Consider the following 25,934-nt stretch of genomic DNA (forward strand, 5'->3'; position numbering starts at 1 on the left):
CAGAGCTTGGGAATTTCTGCAGTCCAGACAAGTCCATTAACTGCTGCTGACGCTCAGAAGCCCTCAGCTAATACTGCTTTCCTAAACAATTATTTACTTTGAGCTATTGCACTCTGTTGTATTTTTCTGAGAGAGCACTTAGGATGCAGTGATTAGGGGCTATGTTCTCTGCTCCCTTGTAAGGTGAGGCTCAGGGAGATGGATAAATGGAACTGACTGATTGCAGAACAATAATCTCCTCAGCTCCTCTGGCCTTTCTGAGAAGGAAGGAAGGAAAGGTTTACTTACCTCATTTACACTTCCCTCTTTAACCTTCCCATGTAATTGCAAATAGCTGCAATACATCAAAAGTCACAGGTGCTGGTGCAAGCAGCAGCTCAGGTATTAAGCTGAAGGAACATTACATTAGCTTTTTAGCCAATTAACATGGCTCTAGGGGGGACCATCTGGAATAAATCTGTGAAGCAAACAGTTCACAGAAACCCAGCAGGCAGCTCTAGAGATTGTTGTATTTGTACTGTACTTCATTAGAAAATAAACATCTATCTTCTATCTTGAGCACGAAGCAAAACAGTATTAAAGCAGACCTCTGATAGTTAATACAACTGTCTCTACTAAATGACACACTTGTAAGAATTGTGTGAATCACTGCAAGTAAAAGGTTGTAGAAACTCTAGTGACTGTAATTATTTGTTGGCACAGCCAAAACAACTCCTCATGACTTAATGTAGAACTGCATTATTTTCTTATTTTGTGGTTGCAAAAGCCTGCTTTGATAACATTACTAATATCAGCTAGTGATTCAGTATGCAGAGAGGGAGCAAATCATGCAGCAGCAAACTGGAATAAACCAGTCAGCTTTAGCCTGCTTCTGGAACTTCATGCTTTGCTGTGTTTATATTTTTCTCCATTAGAGACCCACAGCAGGAGCCGTAAAATTCGTCATCACTAGATTTATTCCTGACAAGAGTTTGTTGAACACACAAGGCTATAGCATAGAAATGTTGGACCAAGCTACTAGAGCTTCGATGCTTCAAGGATTAACTATCCACCTTCCTTGGGATCCTCCTTAGGGACATTTCTCTGTTCAGAGGATGACAGAAGATGTAAAGTCAGAATTATTGAGATGGACAAACTCAATCTCTGAGGCCATGACAGCAAGAAGTGCGGCAAAGTTTCATGCACCAAACCCCAAACAATGCAGCTCTGCTGATGGACACCACTACAAGGACTGGGGTATGGGCTAATGGAGCTCCCAAACCTCAACCTGGCCATGGGAGCAAACCCAGGACTTCACAGAACTCTTGCTTGGTAAGGCTCCCAGGTGAGCCACAGCAAACCACAGGGAACGTGTTTATCATCCAGCTGAGGAATCAGCGGTAAGTGTACCAGCACAATCAACTAATATGCGGCTCAAGGGAAACACATATTTTCTGTCAGAACAAATGGCTTTTCTGCAACTAATTTGCATAAGCATACAGGGAAATAGACTACTTGTCAAGAAAGCACCTTCTATCTGAAAATGGGTGTTTTCAGACAAAACAAATTTTCCTGTTTTCTGTACCAGAAAACCTTAGCAATTAGTGTAATAATAATCACAATAACATAATTAGTTACAGAGCATTCAAACAAACTTCCATCTGCCAAGTGTTGTTCAACTACGCAAATAATGGAAGTAGGTATGAGTGCAGGATTAAATCTGATCACTTTTAGCTGGCTTAATGCCACTTGATCTTTTCTCCAGATAAATAAATAAATAAAAAGGCTAACATGGCTAGGAAGCAGAATACCATACTTAGCATGGTTCTCCCTAATTAGCCCTGCTAAGAAACAACATAATCAGGTGGTGCAGAGCACCACACTTCTGCAGCTAGCCAGCTCCGCACGTTTAGTTCAGGTATCTGGATGCAGTAGCACATTGTGCTCTGGAGGCATACCACACACTGCAATTATGTTTATCAGACTGCTCACACTGTAATTCATTAGGAAGCTATTCTCAAAACTAGTTCTTTCAGTTATATACAGTGATGACAATTAAAATGTTGGCATTTGTCAACAGTTACTTCACCGCAGGCACTACCTAACAAGCCACAGTCTTCTGTGTACATGGAACTGAAATAACCATGGTAACTCTGGGTATACAGTGACATTTTAATGACCACTACCGCTTATCCTTAGGCCATCACTTGCAGAACTAAATGGCCCATCAAGAAGCAGATGAATAAAGTGGCATCTATACAATGCATGAAAAATGCTAAGCACTTTTAGGGATTAAAGACATTTATATCTACCTCAGAAGGGAAAAAAAAGAGAGATAAACATAACACAAAGCATGTATTATGAAGAAATAATGAAACTACCACATCCTACTGCAGCAACTGCCACTAAATGTCAGTATCCACCAATAGCTTGCACAAATTGGTATCTAAGATACCAAAATTATTTCCTATTTTAAGTATAAGTGCCTCTTACTACATACTGACTTTATAAATGGCAGCAGCAGTATCAAAGGCAGCAGTATCATGCTCAGTCACTGCCAAACTGCAGTAGAAAGACTATTAGTAACAAAACACAGCAATTCTCAAGTAAAAAGAAGATGCAATACAGTAGTTTATTAGCACTTACAATCTTGACTTGTTTTTAAAGAAAAAGATGGTAGAATACTCTTTATTTTTTATTTTTTCATCATCATGATAAAAAGTCTGGTTTGTTAAAGTATTCAAGAATTACATTATTCTCTCCATGGTGAGGAAGAGGATTTGAGTGTATATAATGTATCTGTAAAACTGTCTTTTACTTAGAAGTTTCACTTACCAAAATGAAGAGACAACCAGAGGCAAGTTTTGTGTGTTCAGGAATAGTGGAAAACACGGACAAAATCAAGCAACCAAACACAAGGAGAAAACTGAAAAAGAAAGAATATTAATAATTGTTAATATTTTTCAGAACCCTGACCTAGTATTTATATAAATCCTACTTCACCAACATTAATAGAAGACTGTCAATTAACAGTCTTTTTTAACAAAAGGGAATTCAGTTACTACTTAGCTCACTAAAGACATCTGAACTGCCTCTTCATGATTCTAAAGACTTTTGTGCAGCACCAGTAGAGTTAATGTAAACAAACATAAGAATCAAGATTTTCTTGGTGAAACGACCAACATACACTGACACTACTTTTGGTTTCCTAGCCCTGTGCATTTATCCAGTCCAGCTACTCTTAGTGGCTCGAAAGCAAGATCAATAATGGGAGAGTTCTCTCATTAGTCTGAAGGATCTCCAACAGTGGATCACAGATGTCTTCTGTATATGATTATCTAAGAGCTAAGATACATATTGCATCTAACTGCTATGACATTTCAACAGAGTTCATGTACAAACTAACAGAATTTCAAAGGCAGCTGGGCTGTGGCATCACTGCCCTAAATGACTAGCTTCTGTTCAGAGAACAAACTCTGTATCATACAATCAGTGGAAGAAGTTAAAGCATAGGAGTGAGTCAAGAGGGTTTTACACAGGTAATCACAACTGGGAAAACATGACCACAGTTTTGAACTTGCACTCTTCATGGTTCTGACAAATGCATGCAGGAGAAGCAAAGCACCAACACACTGCCAAATCTCTATACTGACACCCCATATCACTGTAGAAATTCTTGTGCCTGTTTCTTGCAGCATATAGCACACATGTAGTGTTTACAGACATGAGCCTGAAGAACTGGTATTTTCCTGAAGCCTGTACCATGGATGACAAGGAATATCCTTTCCTACAGGACTGCTTTGCTGATAACAATGCCACTGTGCTGGTGAAAACTGTTTTCTATGAAACGGATCAGAAGAAAAGTTCACTTCACCCACAGTACCATGAACTGCATAAGTAGCACATTGGAAGTTACCATTCAGCATGCAAAGAATGTAATGCATGTTCTATATCCTAAATTCTAGCATTTGCACTTTTTGCAAGTAGTAATAACTGACTCTATCAATGTTTCACTACTTTCCTCATTAAAATACTTGTCAATCATTCTGGGCAATCAATCAACTGAAAAAAAATACAGGCCTTTGGCTTCTGTCTGAATTGCTGGGACTCTTGCTCTAACCCAGCAGGAATGTGTATTTCAATTAATACAGGGATATATCTGCAGGAAAGTATGAATGGCTCCTTCCTGATGCAAAAAGGATTGAAATCTCTTCCAGAAACATGAGAGAGAGATGGACAAACTGAAGTGAGGCTAGTGGAGAGCCATCAAGGTGGTCAAGGTCTTGAGCTCAAACGCTCATGAGGGTCTGAGCAAAGCTGGATTTTCCCAGCCTGAACAAGAGGAGGCTAAGAATTCTGACTGTCAACTATCCAATTTTGGTTACAGAAAAGGCAGAGAGGACACAATTTGCAGGAAGGAAAATTATGATTAGTTATAAGGAAAAAAATAATCACAATGAAGCTGGCTGAGCAGTGAACTAGTTGACCAACAAGGCAATATCTGTCCCTGGAGATTTTCAGAACTCAGCTGGGAAAGGCCTTGATATGACTTTGAAATTAGCACTACATGACCTGAAGAAGCCCTTTCCAACCTAAATTATTCTTTGATTCTAACTACTGGATATAAACATTAATACATTATTGCATCTGCCCACACGTGCTTCAGGAGCTAAAATTGCTCTTCCCCTTATACTGACTTTCCATTATGCATCAGTGCAGTAATATATGTAGTACATTAGACAAAAAATGTAAGTCAATTTCTTTGGAATTTCTCTTAGAATATCTAACGTGCAATGCAATAACATGTTGGAGGCATATGCACATCACTTAACTGCAGGGAAGAAGTTCTGTTCTGAAAATCAAATCTGATAGGAGTTTGTGTATAAACTCTTATCAAGAGCTGTAAATAAAATGGTGGTTTCATGGTATGCAGGAGGGTAAAGCAGTCTCTGTCACACACCATTGGCAAATCTATCTTCAAGCCTAAAGGATAATGATCAGCAGATATTTGCTTAAAGGTTTCACGAAAGACCGATCCAATTCACAAATATCCACCTTGTGAGCAAGATTGCTTCCCTTTCCCCCACCTTTGTTTTTTAAGGAAAGTCTCCCAGAACATTGCTGGTAGTTTCAGCTTCTGCAGTCTTCAGATACAAACCCCCTCTAATTACATCCTACTGGCATAGTCATAAATGTGGTTTCTTCTAGTTAAGGCTTGCACAGAGGGCAAAATAAAATTAAGAAGTGACTAAGAATTTACAATAAAAGGTTGTCATTTCCTTTTGCTGGATTTCTTTAGTCCTGAATCAGTTAAAATTAGATTTTCTTGCATTCTTTGTTCTTAGGTATAAAAATTCACTCTTGTTTAAGTTGTATTCCAGTAATACCAACTAAATTCGAGGCCCAGTTGTACTGGGTCTTGTCCAAACACACAATACAAGTTTTCACTTGGAAGAGATCTCTTGTAGCATAATTATAGAAAACAGACGCAGTAGGAAAAAGAAAGTTTGTTGTTCTCATATCACAGCTGGAGACCACGGCATGGAAAAGGTAAGGGACTTGCCTGAGGCTATATGGAAAGTCTCTGGCAGAACTGTGAGATAAACCTGGACCTTTTAAGTCCCAGCCCAGTCCTGCAGTCACAAAACCATCCTCTATGAACCCAGCACATGTGATGAATTGCCACAGTTCCTAAGGACTGTGATTTAGAAGATCAGTGTTGGCAAAGTATTAATTCATGGTAAGAGTGGAAACGTGAGTCAAGAGAGGGAACCAGTACAGTTAAGCAGTATATTAATCACAAGTAAATATTCAGGAAAGCCAGGTGCACAGTTTAGATTAGCACCTGGTAGACAATAGTTCTGCAGATAATCCATGAAAAGCAGACACCATCCCCACAGCAGTACATAAGAATGGTCTTGGAAAGATATTTTTCCAAACCTCTATAACCTTTTGTTCTCATTTTTTCCAGAAGCTCTACAAAAAAAAAAAAAAAAAAAAAAAAAAAAAAAAAAAAAAAAAAGGAGCATTGTTATTAATTATTATTAAAGAACAAAAGGAAAATATTTGCATTTATCCACCCACACACTTGAATCTTGCCCCTCTATCCCTCATTCCTCCCTCCAACACCGAACACTTTTTTTCCTGCCATTCAGCATATCTAAAATTAGACTATAAGAACTTCTGGGTAGGGAAGAAACCCAGTCCTGTTAGCTTTGCAAAACTAAAAGCATACTTTTAGGTGCTGTAAAACACCTAAAGAAAGTGTCAAAAGTGCAAAGAAAGTGTCAAAAGATTAAGTGTTCTGGAACATTTTATGTAGTTTATTTGCCACTGACTTGCTTTCCTTCCTTCGAAGTAAACCAGTTGGGAGTCACTTCCAACCTTTCTACTTTTTACTGATTGCTCAGCCCATGGAAGGAAAGCCTCTCTGTTTCCACAGCAAGAGCTGAAGGCATGGAGGACACAGCAGTGCCTTTCACCTGGCTGGACATCAACAAGGATCTGTCCAGTAAAAATAAAACCTGAAGGTTCAAAGGCCGGCTGGTCAAAGCTTATCAGAAGTTGTACTTTTCTATCACAAACTCTTTTTCCATAGACAGATGACGTGCAGAGGTTTGTATTAAGCCCTGGATAGTCGACTTATACCCCCCATAACAGATGAAAAAGTATTTTCAAATGCCAGCATTGGAACTGTGTGCTGTGATACATGCTATACAAGGGGATGCTGCCGTAGGTACAGAGTGGTGCAAAGCAAAACACAAAGCAATTATATTTGGCCTCTAGTGGTTCAATCTGGATCATATATTTGTTCATGCTGAAAAAAACAGATGGTCTTTCCTCATGCATTTAGTATCAGACAGTAAAACATATGCCTTAGGCAGCAAGTTCCCATAAAATTATTCAAGCACTGCCACAGTCATGTATTTTATCAAAAGCAGCAGCTTCCATTTTGTTTCAGCAGTAATCAATTTTGATGCAGATCCTTTCATCTTCTTCCCTGGCTTCTGAAAGCATACACTAATTGGAGAAAAGCCAATTTATGAAAGATAATATAACTCAGAAGCTTTGATATTTATTCAATCCGCCTCTCATAAACTTTTCTTACTGGTTAATTAGGAACTACCAATTCTCCATTTATTTAATTTTCAACAGAGTTTTACTATAGTTTGTGATTTAAGGGATGTTCATATGGCAGAGGATGTTCAGCTTAAAAAATTGTTCAAACACTACTCAGGGAACATTGTAAGCATAAAAAATATACTCAGCGAAGACCTTTAAAAGCTATTTTGCTACATTATTTACTGCTAGAATTAAAATAATCAAAAGTTAAACATCTGAAAACAGTTTTATGACCTCTTCTGCAAATAATAAAAGTGTATCACTGTTGAAGTGACATAATTAAGCAATTAGACCACCAGAGTTATGTTCCAGTATTATTTGAGGTGTAATTTAATGCCCATAAAAACAAGGATATTCAGGATTATGGCCAAAACTTGTTTGTAAACCACTGTCAGTGCCATTGTCCTGGATTTTGTATGGAAGGTGAAAAATATTTGAAAGCTTTTTCTAACCTTAACTGTAACCAACAAGTAGCTCTTACTTTTCACCCAGGTACAAAGTCAGAATTAAGGCAATTACTTGCAAATTTACAGAAAGTTGTTTATATTCACAAGGTTTGAGTTTACAGAGGACCTAACAGAGCTGCCCCCAAATCAGTAATTCCTTCTGATAGCTAGCATCCAGGCGTTTTCTTAGCACCAACTACCCAAGTATGACCTTTAAATGATTTTTTTTTTTTTATAATTCTCAAATGTGTAAAACATGTGAGACATTAGATAAGCAAATGTCCTGAAGATTATCCTGGATGTATAGCACCTGTTGGAGGTTCAGATAAATGGATGCAATACACAGAGAAAAACCAAGAAAGGAAGGAAACAAACAAACTGTTGTTTATGGCACTGTTTTACTTCCTTTGGGACTATTAGTTTTGGTGAACAGCTCTCACAAAAAGCATAGTGGCAGATATCTGGTAAGTGGGCTGCTCTGTACAAGATCCCTGTCTTGGCTTGATGCAGTTGGCATTCTCCCTTGGTCTGTGAGACAGGCAAACTTCATGGCTTCAGTGTGCCATGGAGCTGACAGGGACAGAGAAAGAGCATCTGCTGGTCTACTAAGGTTAGAGATATACACACACACACAATTTGCAAGGCACTAAATTCCCATACAGGTAAAGATATGTATCTGTTAGACTGGTGTACCATCCTTGAGCAAACATGCATGCTTAAGATAGGAAGGCAGGTAGAAAACTGACAGTTCCTGTGAGCCTTGGTGCCCTTCCTCATATCTCTGAGCAGTCAATTTTGGAGGTGGGTAGAAATAATCTCTCCAATGAGATGCCAAAAGACAAACACTGGAGCATTTTCCTAGCTTCAGGAAGAACTGAAAGTGAAAACGTCAGCTAGTGCAGGCTTGAGGAGGATATTTACGCAGGTCCTGTAGTATCTCCCTTAAAAAGTAATCTTTTCAACATTTCTATAAAACAGATAATGCTCTGCTGACATGGTGGAAAAGAATACAGTTTAACAGTTTTGATAGTGCAAGCCATGTGGATTAAATTTTCCATCATTTATAGTTTCAATGTGACTTGTTTATGCAGGAAAATGAGATATGACAAAGGTTATTACAATTTGTTAAAAATGTTTGACAAAAGCCGAATGGAGAATAAGCGCTCTCCCATAGAAGAGAGCTCATAAATTTCTCTTGTAAGCTTTCTTTAAAATGACTTGCTCTTCAACCTTTTCTTCAAGTGGAAGAGTGTAACACCTTAAGGGCTTGATACTGTGCTGTCTTCTACCCCAAAGCCAACATAGCAACCCTGTCTATGGAGAGCTGCAGTATAAAGATCTCACTGTCTTAAAATGTGAAAATACATTGGATGGGAAGGTTTATTTTTTTTTTTTGAGATTAAAAAATACAGTTGCAGCAAATTCATCTTATTATATATTCTGATCTTGCTTTTTCCAGAATTACAGAAATCTGAGCTGAATTTCATGTCCCATTTTTTTTAAGAACTGAACTTGCTGCTGTAGCAACTGCTTTGTTCAACTAAATTGACCTTTTTTGTTATATTTTAAGTAGAAAATGAACTATCAGTGCTTTCTAAGTGAATGTATTTGGCTTACATTGACAAAGAAGTGAAAAGGCTAAAAATGGAGATGTAATTAAAAGCAAGCAAATGAAATATCTCAAATTCCTATGGGACACCAATCAAACTGTCATTAAGTGCACATTGGATAATCTATTTCATCACATACAAAATGCAAAACACCAAGGTACATTTCTCCAGGAATCAATAAAGCAGGCATCATTCCTCCTTGAGCATGCACATCAGCTTAAAACAAAACAAAGGATTTGAAGAGCTTAATGCTCTGAGTTACTTATGACACAGACATTATCTAAGAGGTAAATTTTTCCGTTGGCTTCAACAGAACATGTTTTTGAGACAAAAAATACAAATAATTTGAATCAATCCACATGACTTAATTTGAAACTGCTGTCCCATTTTCTACCTTTCTACCTTCCCTTGGAAGCATGTGTTCTTCTTACAGATTTAAACTACTTTAAAGACTGGGAGGTGTGATACTGATTTTCATCCCAGAATTCTTGTTTGCATGTACAATTGCCTCAATTCAATAGAAAATAACAAAACTCTATGTCTGTCACACTCAAAGAGTAGGTCTTTCTGTGGACCAAAATTTTCAAATGGGAATGCTTCATTTACTGAACAAAATCTGTACTTAGATAACTCTGTAGGTATTTTTAGTTTTGTTTTGCATGAAGTATCCTTAAAGCCCAGTGACAAGACTGGTAGCTCACCTAGGAATCTTTGTTTCACCACAAGTATTTTCCAAGAAAATTAAATTAAAATAGTAATCGAAACTATACTGTATTTAGTACTGAGCAATTAGATTTTTTAGTTTTACGTTTGTTTTTTTTTTCAACAAATGCAAAAATAAGGTTTATTTTGATGAAGTATAGACAATTAATAAAATTAGAGTAGGAATATGAAGAGTTGAAATTCACCACATAATCCATTCTACAAAATAAATTTTCCCTTGCAATCTAGTCTAACTTTGTCCACCACCAAGGAAAGGGGAAATTCTCAAATAACCTTTTTCTATAAAAGTGTTTACTAACAGACTGTGCTTTGGCCTCCTGCTACCCACAGAAAAATTCTTAATGTAATGTGTAAGAAAAGTGTGCTAGTAATCACCAGTGTAATCATCTTCAAAATCAGCTTTTCAGCTCCTCAGATTTTAAGGTAGCAACTTTGTCACTACCACGTTTGTGTTTTTGAAGTAAGAGAGAAAATCATCAGAGAAGACAAGCTGCTACACTGCACTGTATTTCTGTATGCCCCAAGTAAGAGCTTCTTTGCTCTATGCTGGGAGTGCAGTTCTGGCTTCATGAAAGCTAAGGCATGATTGATTGTAATGGGGCCAGACACCACTCACACTCATTATCTAATCGTCCATCAGTGGCCAACAGTGCCACGAATTTGGTGGCTAAAACTGAGTAGAAACCACACTGAGTTGGAAAAAAAAAGCCTGTCTAACATAGTCTCTGGAGTTAATCCCTCTCAGTGTGACTCAGCTAGACCCTTTGTAAATCATGCCGTGCCAGGGAATGGCACTGTTACTCTTGTTGGCTCCTGATTGTCTACATCATTAAATTGTGAGGACTTCCACCAGCCTTCTTTTGGCCTGGGTCAACTCTTTCCTAAGCAATTGCTGGGTATGCTTTGGGAGTCAGAATGTATCTGGACAAAACTGTTCTCTGGACCATCTTTTACTATCGACAGGATATATCTAGATGTCAAATTACTGTGTTGAAAAGTCATTGAAAACTTAAGTCCTTACCCAAACACTATCAAATCAACATATTAAAAATATGAGTTGTGATATTATGATCGATGTAAATACTTGATTATTGGTTTGCATCTTAACTAAAGGTAAAGACAAGGAGGCAAAGTCTATTGAAAATGTTACCATGCAAATGCAGGAGTCTTCTTGGCATATTTTAATAGAATGTTTGCAGATAATCTAATTGTAAGATTTAGGATTAAGAAAATTAGCCCATCATGACTTTGGTAGGTTGATACTGTAGGCAAAGCCCATAGATCAATGGTGTGTTGTTACATAAAATATTCCAACCTATTGAAGAACTCATGAATATAAATCAATCTCCTCATTTCTTCAATTTTTATCCACTAGTATATTATATACCATCAATTTTGTTTTGATTATTAATTTGTTTTTCTGTGCTATATGGTCAGCAACATCAAAAATTAAAGGAGTTCTTCAGAGGAAAGAACCACTAAAGTACACTAATGGAAATATACCACTGGAGTACGAGTATAAATAACTCCATCATATCCCTCAATAAGGCCCGTTAGTAACCATTGGTTACCTCTACAATTTTTGTTATTTCAAATGTGAACAAAGTAGAACCACAGATCCTCCAACAATAGCTTTCCAGACTTGAAGATAATAGAATTATTTGGGCAGCAGCTTTCACTTTTATTATATAGATGACAAGTTTATGGGATATTTACAAATGCATTAAACAGGGCAGATCATTAAACGGGGCAGAATTCCTCAAGAATAAGCAGCTGTGAAAATTTCTTCCATGTACCAGATCTATGTCTTTCTGTAACTTAATTTACTGCCATTAACTAATGACTGGAATTTTTGTCTTTACTGAAACCTTGTATTTGACTTCAGTGGACATATGGCTTGTGTTGGGAATTCAGAGCTGACTCATTGATATCACTATTGCAAAGAAAAACCTGTTAATTTCCTAAAGTTCCTTCCTGGTAGTAAACCAGGACATAAATGGATCCTGGAATATTTTTCCAACAGAATGCATTGTTAATATTAAACTTCTAAAAATCAATCATTGCACTTCTGCTCAAGGGTGTTCAGTTTTATACCCCTCCAATAGTCTTGTCTTCCTTAATCTAAATAAGTCCTCTGCTTTCTGGAATCTGAAGTGCACTTTCTTTTCGTTAGGCAGCTGTACTCACAGAATAGAACCTGATAGCAGAAGCATTTCAGATCGCAAAAGATGAAGAATTCCATCTTGGAGAGTTCAAATGATGATGAGACTTTCCTGGTTTTATTGCATTTACCTCCTTCCTCCACAGAGTGCTAAGTTCATGTATATATGACACTAACATGAAAGCAGCACAAAGCCTCAAATTTTTGTGCATGAGGGTGCATGTCTACCTGTTTTTCTGTATGCTTGAATTTCCTTAATGTCTAAGAGCAAAGAGCAGATATGTGCTTTGTCAAGAACTAGACCTTGCAGAGGTGGGTGCAGCTCGTGGTTTTATATCACACACTGCCTTGAGAACAGACCAGCTCTTACAGTGGCCTAAAGCAAGATGCAACACACTTTTCAAAATGAGGCTTTATTCTGTCTACCTCCAGTCAAAGCCCAATAATGTGACTCATTTTCCTCTATTTTTCAGAGACTTTTATCTCATAAGCACTGCAATTGGAAAGAGGGTTACATAATTTCTTCTGTGCATCAAACATGATACCCTGAAGTGCCTGCAGCACACCACAAAGTGCACCAGCAGCAACTGCGCAGCAGTGTGGGACTGAAGCATCCTTTGTGCCCTCAGCAGAGGCTGCGTGTTGTGTGATGTTTGTGGGGAAGTCGGCTGCTGCTCACATGTCTGGCTTCTTTGTGCCAACGGTGTGCTTATACATGGCTTCAGCAACAATAATATTTCTGTTCCAATAATGAGTTATTTTATAAAATGCTGAGTTACGAGGGTTCTGAAACCACTATTATGCTTACGCAGAATGTCAAATACACAAAGTGTTTTTAACCTATTTTCCATATGGGGAAGAACTTGCCCTTTGAACTTCTTAAACACATTAAAACTGCTTCTTGAAACAACACATGAAGGTGTTTTTACTTTCCAACATTTTAAGTGGTTTGCACTCTTTGCCAAAATTATCATGCTCAGAAATTAGTGTGAAGCAAGTCTGCATTTTTAAGAGGGATTACAGGCACAGGGATAACTTTGTATGGATTTTACTTTAGCAGATCAGTTTCCTGTCTTTTCACTGATGCTGATCCTGCAAACCCTTAATCATGTGCATGGTTTAATCAGTGATGACTGTGTGTACATGCTTCCAGGCACTAACCATATGCTTCAAGCTTGGTGAAGAAGCCCTGGAGATTCTTTCATTAATCCAACCATTAAAGTCAGTTTTCTGGAGCTTCAATATACAAAGTGCTGTCCTTTACTAGCTGTATGGAACATTCTAGTAAATGGATACTCTTGCAATTTCCCAGTGTGAATTTCTATATGTAAGACACATGTCAGGATCAGACTGTAAAGCAGGATACAAGGGACACCCTTGTGCTGTCACAGGGAACTTTTGCTTTTAGTAAACCCACTAATCAGGAGGCTGGCTGAGGTGACCTGACCTTGTCTCCTTTCAGAAAGGCAGAACATGGTGCCACATTTAGAAATGGACAAAAGTACAAACTCCCTTTTGAGAAGGTCACAAAATACATGAAAAGCGAAAGGTTCAGCTATTGAAATTTGTATTTTACAGATAAATATATACAACATTGTTGGCTCACCCTGAATCCTCCCTTTCACTTGTCAAATTTCCTGAACAAATAGGAGACAGGCAGAAACACATCTCTGCTGGAAGGAGAAAAATATTGCAAGAACAAAACAGTGAGAACGATTCCTGGCTGTGTGAGTGCCAAGGGGCCATCTCTCTGCTGTCCTTCTGTGACTCCCACCACCAGCATCTTACAGCCCTCAGTGCAGTCAGTCCAGAAAACTCCATCAAGAGACATGGTAGTGATGTTTCCCCATATTAACCCTAAGTAGTAGAGATATGTGACATTTTGGCCTCTTAGAATTCATTTACTTTCACATTAAAAACAAGCCAGACACCAAAGGGTTTTTGCAAATTCTGAGTCTATCTGAATCTAAAAATGCTTAACCATTTTAAAATGCTGACTCAAGTGGAGTTTGTGAGAGTAGAGATTGGCTCCTAAGTTTTCCTGCAATTTCCTTGGCTAGGAGTGGCTTAAAATATGTATGGGACCCAAACAGAGCACTCACACAGCCAGGAATCAGTCTCAGTTGAGATACACCAGCTGACTGCACCTCCTTGTAGTGAGAGCACTATTTTTCTACTTCCAGCAGAGATGCATGTCTGACTGTCTCCTAATTGCTCAGGAAACTTGACAAGCAAAAGAGTGGATTCAGGGTGAGCCAACAATGTAGTATATATTTATCTGTAAAAAAAAACAAAAACAAGTTCTTGCTGAACCTTTTTTTTTTTTTCATATATTTTGTGACCTCCTATATACATTTATTTATGTAGATTTAAAGAATAAATTCTGAGAAAGTGTAGGTATCTCAATTTAACTGAAAAATCATATAACAGTATCCATCCAGCAATATGAGATGAAAAAGTAACCCAATCAACTGATATATCAAAGCAGCAGATAGCCCCTTCAACCTAATAAGATCATTTAGTCAAACCTTCCCATAAAGCTGCATGAAATAAATTGTTTTGCCATATGCCAAGAGCCTCACCAAGCTCAAATAATCAAGGCAAATAACTATCCGAGGAGGAGTTGTCTGTTGAAATCATCATATTCATCTCTAACTAAGATAAAGTTACATTTTTTTTTTTTTTTAAGAAGGGAAATCCTAAAATGCAGACATGTTGGTTGGAAGGAATCTTCAGCCATTATCTTGTCCAACTCCCTGCTGAAAGTAGGTTCAATTACATCCATTTGCTCAAGGCTGTGCATTCCAGTTGTGAACATCTGCAAGAATGAAACCTCCACAGCCTCTCTGGGCATCCTGCTATACTGCCTGATGGCCCTCATGTTTTTTTCCTAATATTTAGTTGGAATATCCACCTAAGAAACATAGAGTATCATGTTACTTTACTCCTCAAAGTATAATAACATAATTTCACTTTGTTCTTCAGATTGTTAAACTGCATCACACAATCTACTAGATGAAGAATGAGTGGGCTTGATGGGCTGGATGACTGGGTGGGAGTCTTAGTCTGCATTTTAGTAGTCCTGGTGCTAATCTCCTATAGCTATCACGTACTTACCCCCATGACCTCAGTTTGTACACTTTGGTTGAAGGTCTGTAAATATAACATTGAATTACTGAGGTCAGATAGCAAGGCCTATCAACCTATAATAATTTCACATCTCCCTGTACTATGTTCACTATCCAGATTACTATTCTTGGTTCTCTTTGCTTTTATTTTGCCTGTTATTTTTCCTACAACACAGGCAAGAACAAAGCTAAAATACTGCTTTTTATACCATAATGAAAGGCTTGTTTTACTTTGTAAGGAACTCAACTTATTTGTTCATTTGCTCCATTTATTTTGTCAGAGGGTCTTAATCTACTGAGAATGTAGAAAGCCCACCAAAACTGGGGGTTTGAAGTGAAAAAACAAGATGCATGTCATGGCATATTTATTATATAAGAGATTATCTCCTATCCAGCACTAAAAGATTTTCCAGTTATTAACTGGTATTTTCAAATGCAGAAGCCCAAGTAGCTATTTTGAGGGGCAGACATACTCAGGAGTCCCAACATGCCTTCTGAAGCTCCATACTCATGCACAGATTCAGATGTCCAGTAGTAAAGCACTTCCATTTGGAAATGTATTTATCAACTCTTCTCCAGGCCATGTTCTGATTTGCCCAAATGTGTTTCTTCTAGCTGAAGAATGTCACACACTGGACTCACCTATCTTATTAACTTTTTTGGATTTAGCTGAAGAAGGGGAATTCATAATGAGGTATCTACAGGATGTGTTTGAAACACAAAGAGGCCTCTTCAGTCAGTGTGCTGTTACGCACATGTACCCAGCAGTGACTCTAGTTCTTTTGTAAGGACTTAGACAGAGAAAAATACTTTTGTATGTATGTTATTCATGGCTATTCATGTTTCTTAGAGCTGATAACTGTCAATGACCATGAGGTAACTTAGAGATAACTGACTTCTGGATGGTAGTGGCCATACCACACTTCAGGAAACTGAATTTTGACCCCCGGTGTGTTTATAGGAAGTAAAAAGCAGGCACCTAAGAAAACTTTCTCAGTCCTGTTTTAGATGTCTGCCTCACATGCATCTAATGTTTCATCTCTAGTTGTTGTCCTTTACTTCACAGGAAAGAGGAGGAGGAGACTGAAAGTATTTAGTTGGTTTTGCTTCATGGGCAAAAAAGAAAAGACTCTAAACTCTCTCACTCCTTTGCTGTCAGCTGAAGCATTTATGCCTGGGTTTCACTTCTAACCACCTCGCTGAGGAAATGACAGCATTATCAAAGCTTCTTCTGAAAAATTCAATTTCATAATATCAGGAAAAAAATAAAATAAGCATGTCTTTAAACAGAAAATGCTTATAAAGAGTGAAGGTAAAATGACAATTCTGATTTGTTCATGTATTTTCAGTTTGGCATTCTTATTACAGTCTGTTGCCCGTTGCCTCAGGAAGCCTTCAGCTGGTTGAATGAGCATCAGTACAGATAACAGTTAAATGAAACACCACAGACTTTCTTTAGACAACATTATTTTTTCAGAATTAAAAAAAAATATATATAAAAATTGAACATAATAATGAAAGTCCATGCAAGTCTGCTTTGTCATGGAACAAATTTTGCATTTAAGTACTCTGCCATTCACTTTATGAATGACCAGAGTGGAGATGACCAAAGCCTACCCTGCCTTTGCAGCAATGGCTGGTAGTGAATGCTAAGGGAAAACCCTGAGGAGGAGGCAAGCTGGTACCTGACCAGCAGGCTCAGGGGCTTCCTGAACCACAGGTTATGTATCTGGACAGACTCTGCTGTCATCAGGTTGCCTAATCACAGCTCTGGAGTCCACATGTATTTTTAGCATGTGTACACAAACCATAAATGATTTACAAAGTTTAAGTATGTGTTGTATGTAGCTATATTTTTTCATTTGTTTGCGGGAACCTGTTGTTTAATAATCACCTTGATGCCACATCTATGTGATATGGTAAGAAGCAGCTAATCACCATCACTGTTCATCTGCTCTGTTCACATCTTAACTTTATAAATACTTCTATGCGAGTACAGAATAAACTCTTTCACAGGAACTAGGGAAGATAGAGGCAGAAGTGAACTCTAATTTCTGAACTCTAATCCAGTGACCATAGAACCCAGCTCATGTCAGGCCAAGCAGGCTGGCAGCATTAATGATTTTCGTGACTCACAAGGGGGTGATGTGTCTGCAGTAATCTCCGGCTGTCTGCTCCTGTAGCTTAATGACCAGTTTTGTTGACTGGAGACAGTTTATACTATGAGGCTGAGCTAGTCCAATTCTTTAACTAATAGATAGCACCTACTATTTACCCTTCAACCCAACAAGGACCATAACATATTATAACAAAGGGACCCTACTGATTGAAAATGTATTTGCAACCTGCCTGATAAGAGCAGCTTGACAGGACAATGTATTTTTAAAATTGCTGTTTTTCTTATTATTCCTGTTACTCAGTAAGTCTCCAACCAGATGTATGTAGTAAAATAACGGCAAAAACACAATCTTGGCAAAGGCATTGCGAAATATTCATGGGAAAAAAAAAGTTGCTGCATTAGCAATATATTGTGAAATTTGTTCATGATATAGAAAATGGTAATACAACCTGAGTCTTGTAACAGACATGCATCAAATGTCTTCAGCTCTTTAGTTTCTGGAAAAGTCAAGCTGCTGCTACGAGCTTTAGTGACTCCTGCTCTCATTGGGGTCAGCACAAACTTCTCTTGCATGTAAGACTGAGGTTGGACCATAGGTAATTACTGCACAAATGCAAACAGCTTGCTTTTAAAAAATTCTTCTGTGCATGTTGAATGTATGTGATAGATTTAAACAACATCATAAATGTAAACTGTACTTGAGAAAACTGTAACCATGCAGCTGGTAGAGTCCATAAAGATAAAAGAAATGTTTCCATAACATTTAATTTCAAGTTGACATTTATATAACAAAACCATGGTAAAGCTATGTTTAGCTAAAGTTGTTTGCATATTTTGCATCAGTATCACCAAAAGCTCTCTCTCTCATTTATATAGTCACCACATTTTGGTAACCACATTTATATAGCAGAGGCAATAGCTACCGCAAAAGGAAAACTGAAAACCAGAGAGTTTGTAACATTTGGATAAACAAGCCATCAGTTCTGGTATTGCAACTCGTCAGCAATTGTATGTGTTCACTTTTGACTGAAGCAAATGCCCTGTTTTCAGTAACTGAGACACACAGCATAGTTCATACCAAGTTCTTGAACATTTAACTGTGAAAATGCCCTAATCAGTATGATTTAGTTTCTCAGACAGAAACACTCAATTTTTCTTTCATCTCTTTCATCTCTAAGTGTCACAGGAAATAGCCAACCTTTTAGGCTCACACAACTTCATTCTTCTGAGTTCTTTTCCTTGTCAAGCACAAGGCCATAGAAATGTTTTCTCAGTCTCATTGGTTTAGTGAAGAAAGAGGCTTAAAATAAGCAGACCCATTCCTGACTGCCACTGCAATACACAAAAATTTCATGTTAGATTTTTCCCAGATTAAAATTGCTAAGGGATGTAGAAACATGAGTTACACAGTTTTAGGGTGACATCCAATCCTTATTGGAATGAATAAGGGTTTTGCCATTGACATTAATGTGGCCAAGATCTCCTGAAATGTAATCAGCCCCTTTTTGTAACAAATGTGGTATTTGAGAAACATGTACTCACTGCAGTAATCCATAGCAAAGATGGCCTTCACTAAACTTAAAGGTGTAAAGACATGGTGAGACCACTGCATATGCCTGCCTGCCAAGGTTAGCTTTAAACTAGCTATAAGGAGTTTCTGACAAAGTGCAGCCAAAGCAGCACAGAGGTTAGCTCAGGCTAGCTGCCCAATAATTTACCCAGCCCTCCAGACAGGCTGAGTAGTTCATGCTTGAGCTCTAGCCTGGCACAGTTACACTACTATCATTACCCAGGCTGACTGCATAGAAACTAGCTCATGAGTGTCCACAAAAGCTCCTGCTGACTTCATCAGAGATTTTTCAAGCATAAGAAAACAATTTCCAATACTAAACAATATCCAAAATAAATTTCTCAAAGAGTCCATTGCAGAAATCACACCTACACTTCATCAGCACACCTACAATGAAATTTTCCATAGACCTAGGGAATTTGGGGTTTAAAATAATGACAGAATGTTTTTAATAAGCGCTATGGAAATGTCAATGAAATGGGAATTCAAGAAAGGTAGTGCATCATGATAAGTAAAGCAAAGGGTTTATAGTGAGTATCAGTTAGGTTACATGATATCAGTAGACTGCCAAAATATTGAGATATTTTTCACTACTGTTTGTCTTTGCAAGACTATAAATAGAAATTAATCCAAAAGAAATGAAAGACTATACAACACGTGTCTTCAGGCTCAATGAGTAAATGTCTCAGGAAGAAGCTGAGGACAGTGTTTAAGCCAGCACTTCCAAATGTCTCCCACTTCTGTTAGCATCCCAGCTACATTGCAGGCAGCAGTAAATACAGGATAGCACTAACCAGCTCTGTTTATGGAGGGAAGTTACTTAGTACAGCTTATAGCCTCTTCTGAGAAACCTCTAGTGTTTGAAATAATAAGTATTGTTGTACATGAGGGCCAAGAATGCAAGACAGACCTTGAAGTTCTCCCGTGCAGAAGATGAATGTTCTGCGTGGCAACCCTGCAGAACCAGATCTAAAATCAAGAAACAGCTTCCTGTTGTGTTGGCTGTAAAAATGCTAAGACCCTAAGGGAACATTTTCCAAGGGTGTTTAGCTGCAAAAGATGCAAATATTTACTTAGAAAGTTTTTTTTGTTTGTTTGTTTTCAGAAACTCCCCAGTTTTTGCACCTTCTGTGGTCTTCCTTCAAACTCTAACTCAAGTTACTTACCATTTTTTTTCCTGAAAGATATTTAGATGCTTTAAAATTATGAAAAGCAATATGGTATGACTACAGTTAAATAAGTATTCACTTGAAAAATATACCAGCAAATAATGTGTGATATAAGTAGTGATGATTGATTCTGGTTAAAACTTAGAGACTGTGACTCCTAAGAAGAATGACTGAAGTGAAGAGTACAGCTTACAGTATCCTATTGCTAAAATATGCATTTCACAGTATTAAATCAAAGAAAAGAAGCCAGGCTTCAAATGGTAAATGGAGGTAAGCTGTGGCTCCCTGAGTGTGTCTGAAAAGTGTTGCACATGTAGGCGGCACAGTCTCAGATGGAGTATCACAGGCCTTGATATGACATAAACATCCAATAACAGTCCTATGATATTTTAGGACACTAAATCTATGTTTTCTCTGGTTCATTTTCTATCTTGCAGGCTCCCATCCAAGCTATTAAGGGTGTGGGTGAGGGACTATTGGTTTAACATGCCAGACCCTGGGGAGGAGCTCTCACGGAGGAGATACTCAATGCTGCTGAGCTGGAGGTGGTGTGCAGGGAATAGTGTTATGGTTACTGAGCCCTGTGTGGGCTGTCAGAAAAAAAAAGTTTAATTTTTCACTTTAAAAACTTTGGCAAATCAAAATACAGAAAGTCTCTAGGCCAGTTTCTTGTTAAGACAGTCTTGAAAACAAACTGAAAGAAACTAAAGGTGACATATTACGTGGGATAGCACTGGCAAGAATAATAGTATTGATTATTGGTATAAGAAAAGGTGCATTTAAATATACATAAAAAAAAATCAGTAAATGACTGCTGAGCTTCTTCAAGTGTTGCAAGTGATAGTAATATGCTTTTACATATCGCACATCCACAGAATGTATTTAACAGTAAGAAAAGAAGACATGGCTTTAGTCCCAAAGACAACAACAAGATGAGAATGGAAGGTTCACAATGGGAAGATTGTAAAGACAGTGAGACTGAATGCAGTGAGATCCTGCAGTGAGAAACTTTCTGGGAGCATGGTTGGGTGCTAATCATAGCTTTTCTTTGGGATGTGCAAATGTAACTAACTATTCCTGTCAGGAGGTCAGAAGAGGAAACAAAGATTACATGACAGCAGGAACACTCACCAGTGGCCCACAGCAAAGAGATCATCAATCTAGATATAAATAATCAAGTGTAACTGAGTAACAGGAGAAAAAAGTTCAAATCAATGTCTGTTTTTATTTTGTTCTTTGTCACATATTTAGTTATTGTATTTTGTTCTAAGAAAATAAATTTAAGACAAGTGGTCTGTTACAGATTGGTACTCTTCCATATGCAAAGAACTCAGCTGTTTGGATTGTGTTTCTATGTACTGCTGGTGTATCCAGTGGATATATAATGTTGAAATTATTTGAAAAAGCCCCACAGAATACGTAAAAGCTTTTTCTGAACTTCAGAACGAAAGCAAAATAGCTTTAAATGACTTGAAAGTTATTTTAAAAAAAAAAAAAAAGAAGAGATGAGATAGATTGTGGAACAATAGCCTGTTAAAATAACCTAGTCTAATTTTTATAGCTACTCGAATGCTCAAAACATAGCCAAATTTCCATGATGCTACTGACTTAATGCCTTTGAAGACTCATGCCAAAAGACTTCTCATATCTGAACAAAGAAAACAAAAGCGGATCTTTTCCATGAGTTAAATACAAATCCTAAGTTAACAGGATCCAGATAAAAAGGTAATAACAACTGACAAGATTAATAAACTACAGGAGCACACACACTGCATTGGCAGCAGGTTTCCATCAGCTTGAATCCTCAGGCTTGCCCTTCACTTTTAAGCTCCATATAGTTGTATTAAACAGATGTCAGATGCAATTTTACTGCACTAGTGGAGCCAAGCATCCAAGCTATCCTTTGTGCTAAGCCTTTTTGAAAAGATGGTACTTTTTATTAGAAAACATTTTGTGGTACAGCTGTTGTTTTAGATGCAGGTCAACAAAAATAGTCACTGGTCAAAAATGACCTCTTTCATCCACCAAAGTGATGATATGAGCCTTTTAAAACTAACATCCAGGGGTGTGTGAGAAAGTGTTTGGAAATATATATCTGGAAAACCTAAAGAATGTGATGAGATGGGAGTTCAACTACTACAACAAACTTCCTATGCTGCCATAAAACAAACAAACAAACAAACAAACAAACAACAAACAAAACAGCAAAAACAACCACCACCAAGAGCACAAAAAGATATGGAACAAATATAGTATCTTGTATTTACTAACTCTGAGAAATTATTCTCAGTGACTTGTGGTGTTTTCTATAGCAGATACATAATCAGCCCTGCAGAGAGGTCTGACAACTACCACTTCCTATGAAATCCTTCCCCCCAGCCATGCACAAGTTAATGTGTGCCTCGGACACCCCGTTTCTCATTTGCCTTGCCAATCTCAGATAGCCTTGCTTATTAGCCTTGTCATTTGCAAATGGCATTCTTCACTATGTTATATTTTATGTATTAAAATATGATTGTAGACATTTATTTAGAGCTCTTTCCTTTACCGAAATGAGAGACAAAAGCACGGTAGTGTTGTATATAGGAAAGGTATACTCTGTGACTTCAAGAAGACTCACTCCTTTTCTGTTCTGTATGGTTTAACATTCAATTATTTTATATTATATTTTAAAAGCACTTTGAATGGTGTAATCAGTATCCATCCCTATATGCTGCCTTGCATTTTATGCTCATATAACAGTTGTAGCAATTTCAGTGATAAAGTGTTTACTCCTTGTTTAGCATTCAAAAGACAGTGACTGTATTTCCTCTTCTTCCCCTGCAAAAGACCTCACCTAAAACAGGACTTGTAAATGGTCTTCTGGTGCCTATGTATAAAATTTGATCTATCAGTCCTTTAATCCATTGCTGCTTAATGTCGGTAGGTATCCTACCTTCTTATTTGAAAGATGGCAGCTGCTTTGTTTCTGTGCCAGGACAGAAGTGGCCCAGGCTGAGCAGCTCTTGGCTATGCAATAGCTGCTAATGGCCTCCATGACCTGGTTTAGTTCCACTCGACCTTAATCATGTACCTGTCTCCAGTCTAGCAGAAACTGATGCTCCCTCTTCCCATGCCAAGACCTTAATTCTCCAGGGCAGAAATCCCTTAAAGTGCTACAAGACAAGTTAAGATTTTCCATCTTTCTGAGAAGTAAAAGTTAAACAACAATAATGAACTATTTCCACATTATTCATAAAGCCAAAACTACAACAAAGGAGAATTATTTATATATTTATATATTTATCTTTATTCATCACTGAAAAGTTTAAAGTTGTCCTTGGAAAAAAAGAAAGCTGGATCCTACATAGAGGAGACTCCCTGGTGAGTTTCAAAATTATTTGTATAGTGTGAGACTTATAACAATTTTTAGACATCAGAGCCCTCCTGACTGACTTCTCTATTTATCAGTTTGACATCTCAGAAAATATGACATCTCATAGATGCTTCAGGTCATAACATAAACTTATTATATTACTGGTGCAAACTGTAATTTGGTGAGTTCTCTATGTATTTCTCATAATAATGTATAATGCTTTTGCCAATTTAAATTTAAATGGCATTCTGCTAAGACCTGCTTTAATCGTCCCAGTAAAAGATAGAGGATTATCACCTATTAAATTATTAAGAAGCACCAAAGAAAAAGAGTTTAGAGGAATAAATGTTGTAATATTACACAGACCAATAATTAAGAATGATTTCAAAACAATTGAAAGAGAATAGATACTATGGCAAATCCTCCTTTTTTTTTTTTTTTTTTTTTTTTTTTGCATCATTAATATTTTACTCAAGCTCTTCTAAAATGTAAGTTGTCATCACATATTCCTACAGTAGGATATCTTTTTGTTGTTGTTGTTGTTGTTACGCCAGTTATTCAGTCCTCCTACTCCCATACCACAGTTAGCTATGTCTACAAAAGAGCCAAAGGTAGTTACAAACCACAGGCCTTGGACATTTGCATCACACCAGGAACAGGGAGATCTGCAACAGCAAGGGGACTAACATCCACCCTGCTGCAGCAGCAGATGTGACATGCTTTTGATGACATGACAAGAGAAGAGCTGTGCCATTGCACCTCCCACGAAAACAATATCACCAGTGGGCTGCATCCACTTATGCACAGGCTTAGCCTTGTGTGCACTGCACAGCCAATTAAGGCAGCAAGCACCACTTGCTGGGCACACACTCCTATGAAGGCAATGTCAAACACTGGTAAGCTTGTGTTTCTTACAAAGTGTAGGTAGGGAAATTGGAAAATATTGGAAAAATGCCAATAGCATTTCGCATGAATCGTTAAAAGCTTTAACCATATGGATTTAAATACTTTATTTGATTTGTTGGCTTTTTTTTTTTTTTGATTTACAAAGAACATTAATGTTTTATTTCATACCGATTTTATCCTGACATGCCCATGAAGAATTTTTTTTGATTATTTATTACAATTTTGTGTAATGGAATATAAGCAGTAAACCAATCTAGACTAGTTAATCAGTATAACTGGGAGGGGAGGGGACAGTTTCCACCACGTAATCATGAAAATATGGAACAAACTGAACTTTGTTTTGAAGTGCAATACAATTCACATGTGCTGAAAGGGGTCCATCTTTAGGCATCTGCAATGCTGACATCCTCAGCTTTCCTAGCTACCTATGGTCCCCTGAAGAAGAACAGGTACTTTTAGGTTGAGATTCATTTTACAAGTTTTAGATGTTTAAATTAGGAATTTGGAAATGAACTGTGCTATGCATAACAGTAATGGTATGTCTCAGCCGAAGTCCACTTTTATGTAACAATTAAACCACACTACAAAAACTGATGGCACCTCAGTTACTAGACATGTGCCCCAAATTGTTAGACATGTGCAAGAGATCTGACATCATTCTTGTTCTGAAGAACCCCCATGCTAGTGTAATGCTGATGGATCGGGTATTGTAAACTTTATCAAATGGTACTACATGCTTTTGTTTAGGCACCTTCCACCTTTGAAGTAGACTTTCAGGTGAGTCAAACTGATCTTCAGGCTAACTGAGTATGTTGACCAGGTCTATAAAGGCCTGAACTGTGAGCTTACCTGCCTGGATGTGATTCTGTTGCTAGTGTAAGTAAGATACCTTAGTAAGATACCTAGTAAGACACCTTAAAGTATGCTCAGACTCCAGCTACTGCACCAGAAGGCTGAAAGTCTAGAGTCATGAGTCATACCTGTCAATGCCATGCAGATGTTTGAGATACTCCAGGACATTTCAAATGTCACTAAATACCTATTTTTAAGCAACTGACTGAAGTCCTTAGTGTGCCTAGAGACAATTATATGTATGTTACTTAAGTATTTTAAGCTTGAGCTGAATCCCATTCTTCTGATAACAGCATTTAAACTATGCCCCTAAAATATATACAAGTGAAGTGCATACAACACTGAAAGACAAGATTGCATGCCTGAAGTTATACTATGATAAAGTTTTTCTCTTTAAGGTGACACAGGTAAGCATGTTATAAAATAAGTAAGAATTTTCAGAAGACTGAGAAAAATGACACATAAATTCCTGTTGTAAAGTCACCTGTAGACCCAATATTAGTATCAGCTTTGTAAGTACAGCAATAGAATTAGATCCACTGAGTTTGATTTTACCCTTGTAGAGAAAAATCAGAATTCAGCCCTATGAACTGAGAAAAAACAGAGGACAGTGTTTTCTATCCACAACAACCTAATCAAAGTCAAAGAGATTGTGATCCAACTTTTCTAACACAATAAAAAACTCTTAATACAATCATACAAATGTCTCCTCCTTTCTTGCAGAAAAAATAACTGCCAATGCCAGAGAAACATAGACACATACACACAATATTTATATATTAGCTTTTGAACAG

At 37.5% G+C, this 25,934-nt stretch overlaps 1 protein-coding gene across 1 annotated transcript in view; it reads right to left on the reverse strand.

Moving 5' to 3' along the window:
• The window catches only part of KCNQ5 (potassium voltage-gated channel subfamily Q member 5), a 289,773-nt gene that overhangs the window by 84,647 nt on the left and 179,192 nt on the right, over positions 1–25,934 (reverse strand). The window contains exon 2 of the mRNA XM_068678169.1: positions 2,815–2,905. Within this exon, the coding sequence (XP_068534270.1) occupies positions 2,815–2,905 (91 nt within the window). The remainder of the gene's footprint in view (positions 1–2,814; positions 2,906–25,934) is intronic.

Source organism: Anas acuta, chromosome 3 (genome assembly GCF_963932015.1).
Source record: "Anas acuta chromosome 3, bAnaAcu1.1, whole genome shotgun sequence".
NCBI classification, from domain to species: domain Eukaryota; kingdom Metazoa; phylum Chordata; class Aves; order Anseriformes; family Anatidae; genus Anas; species Anas acuta.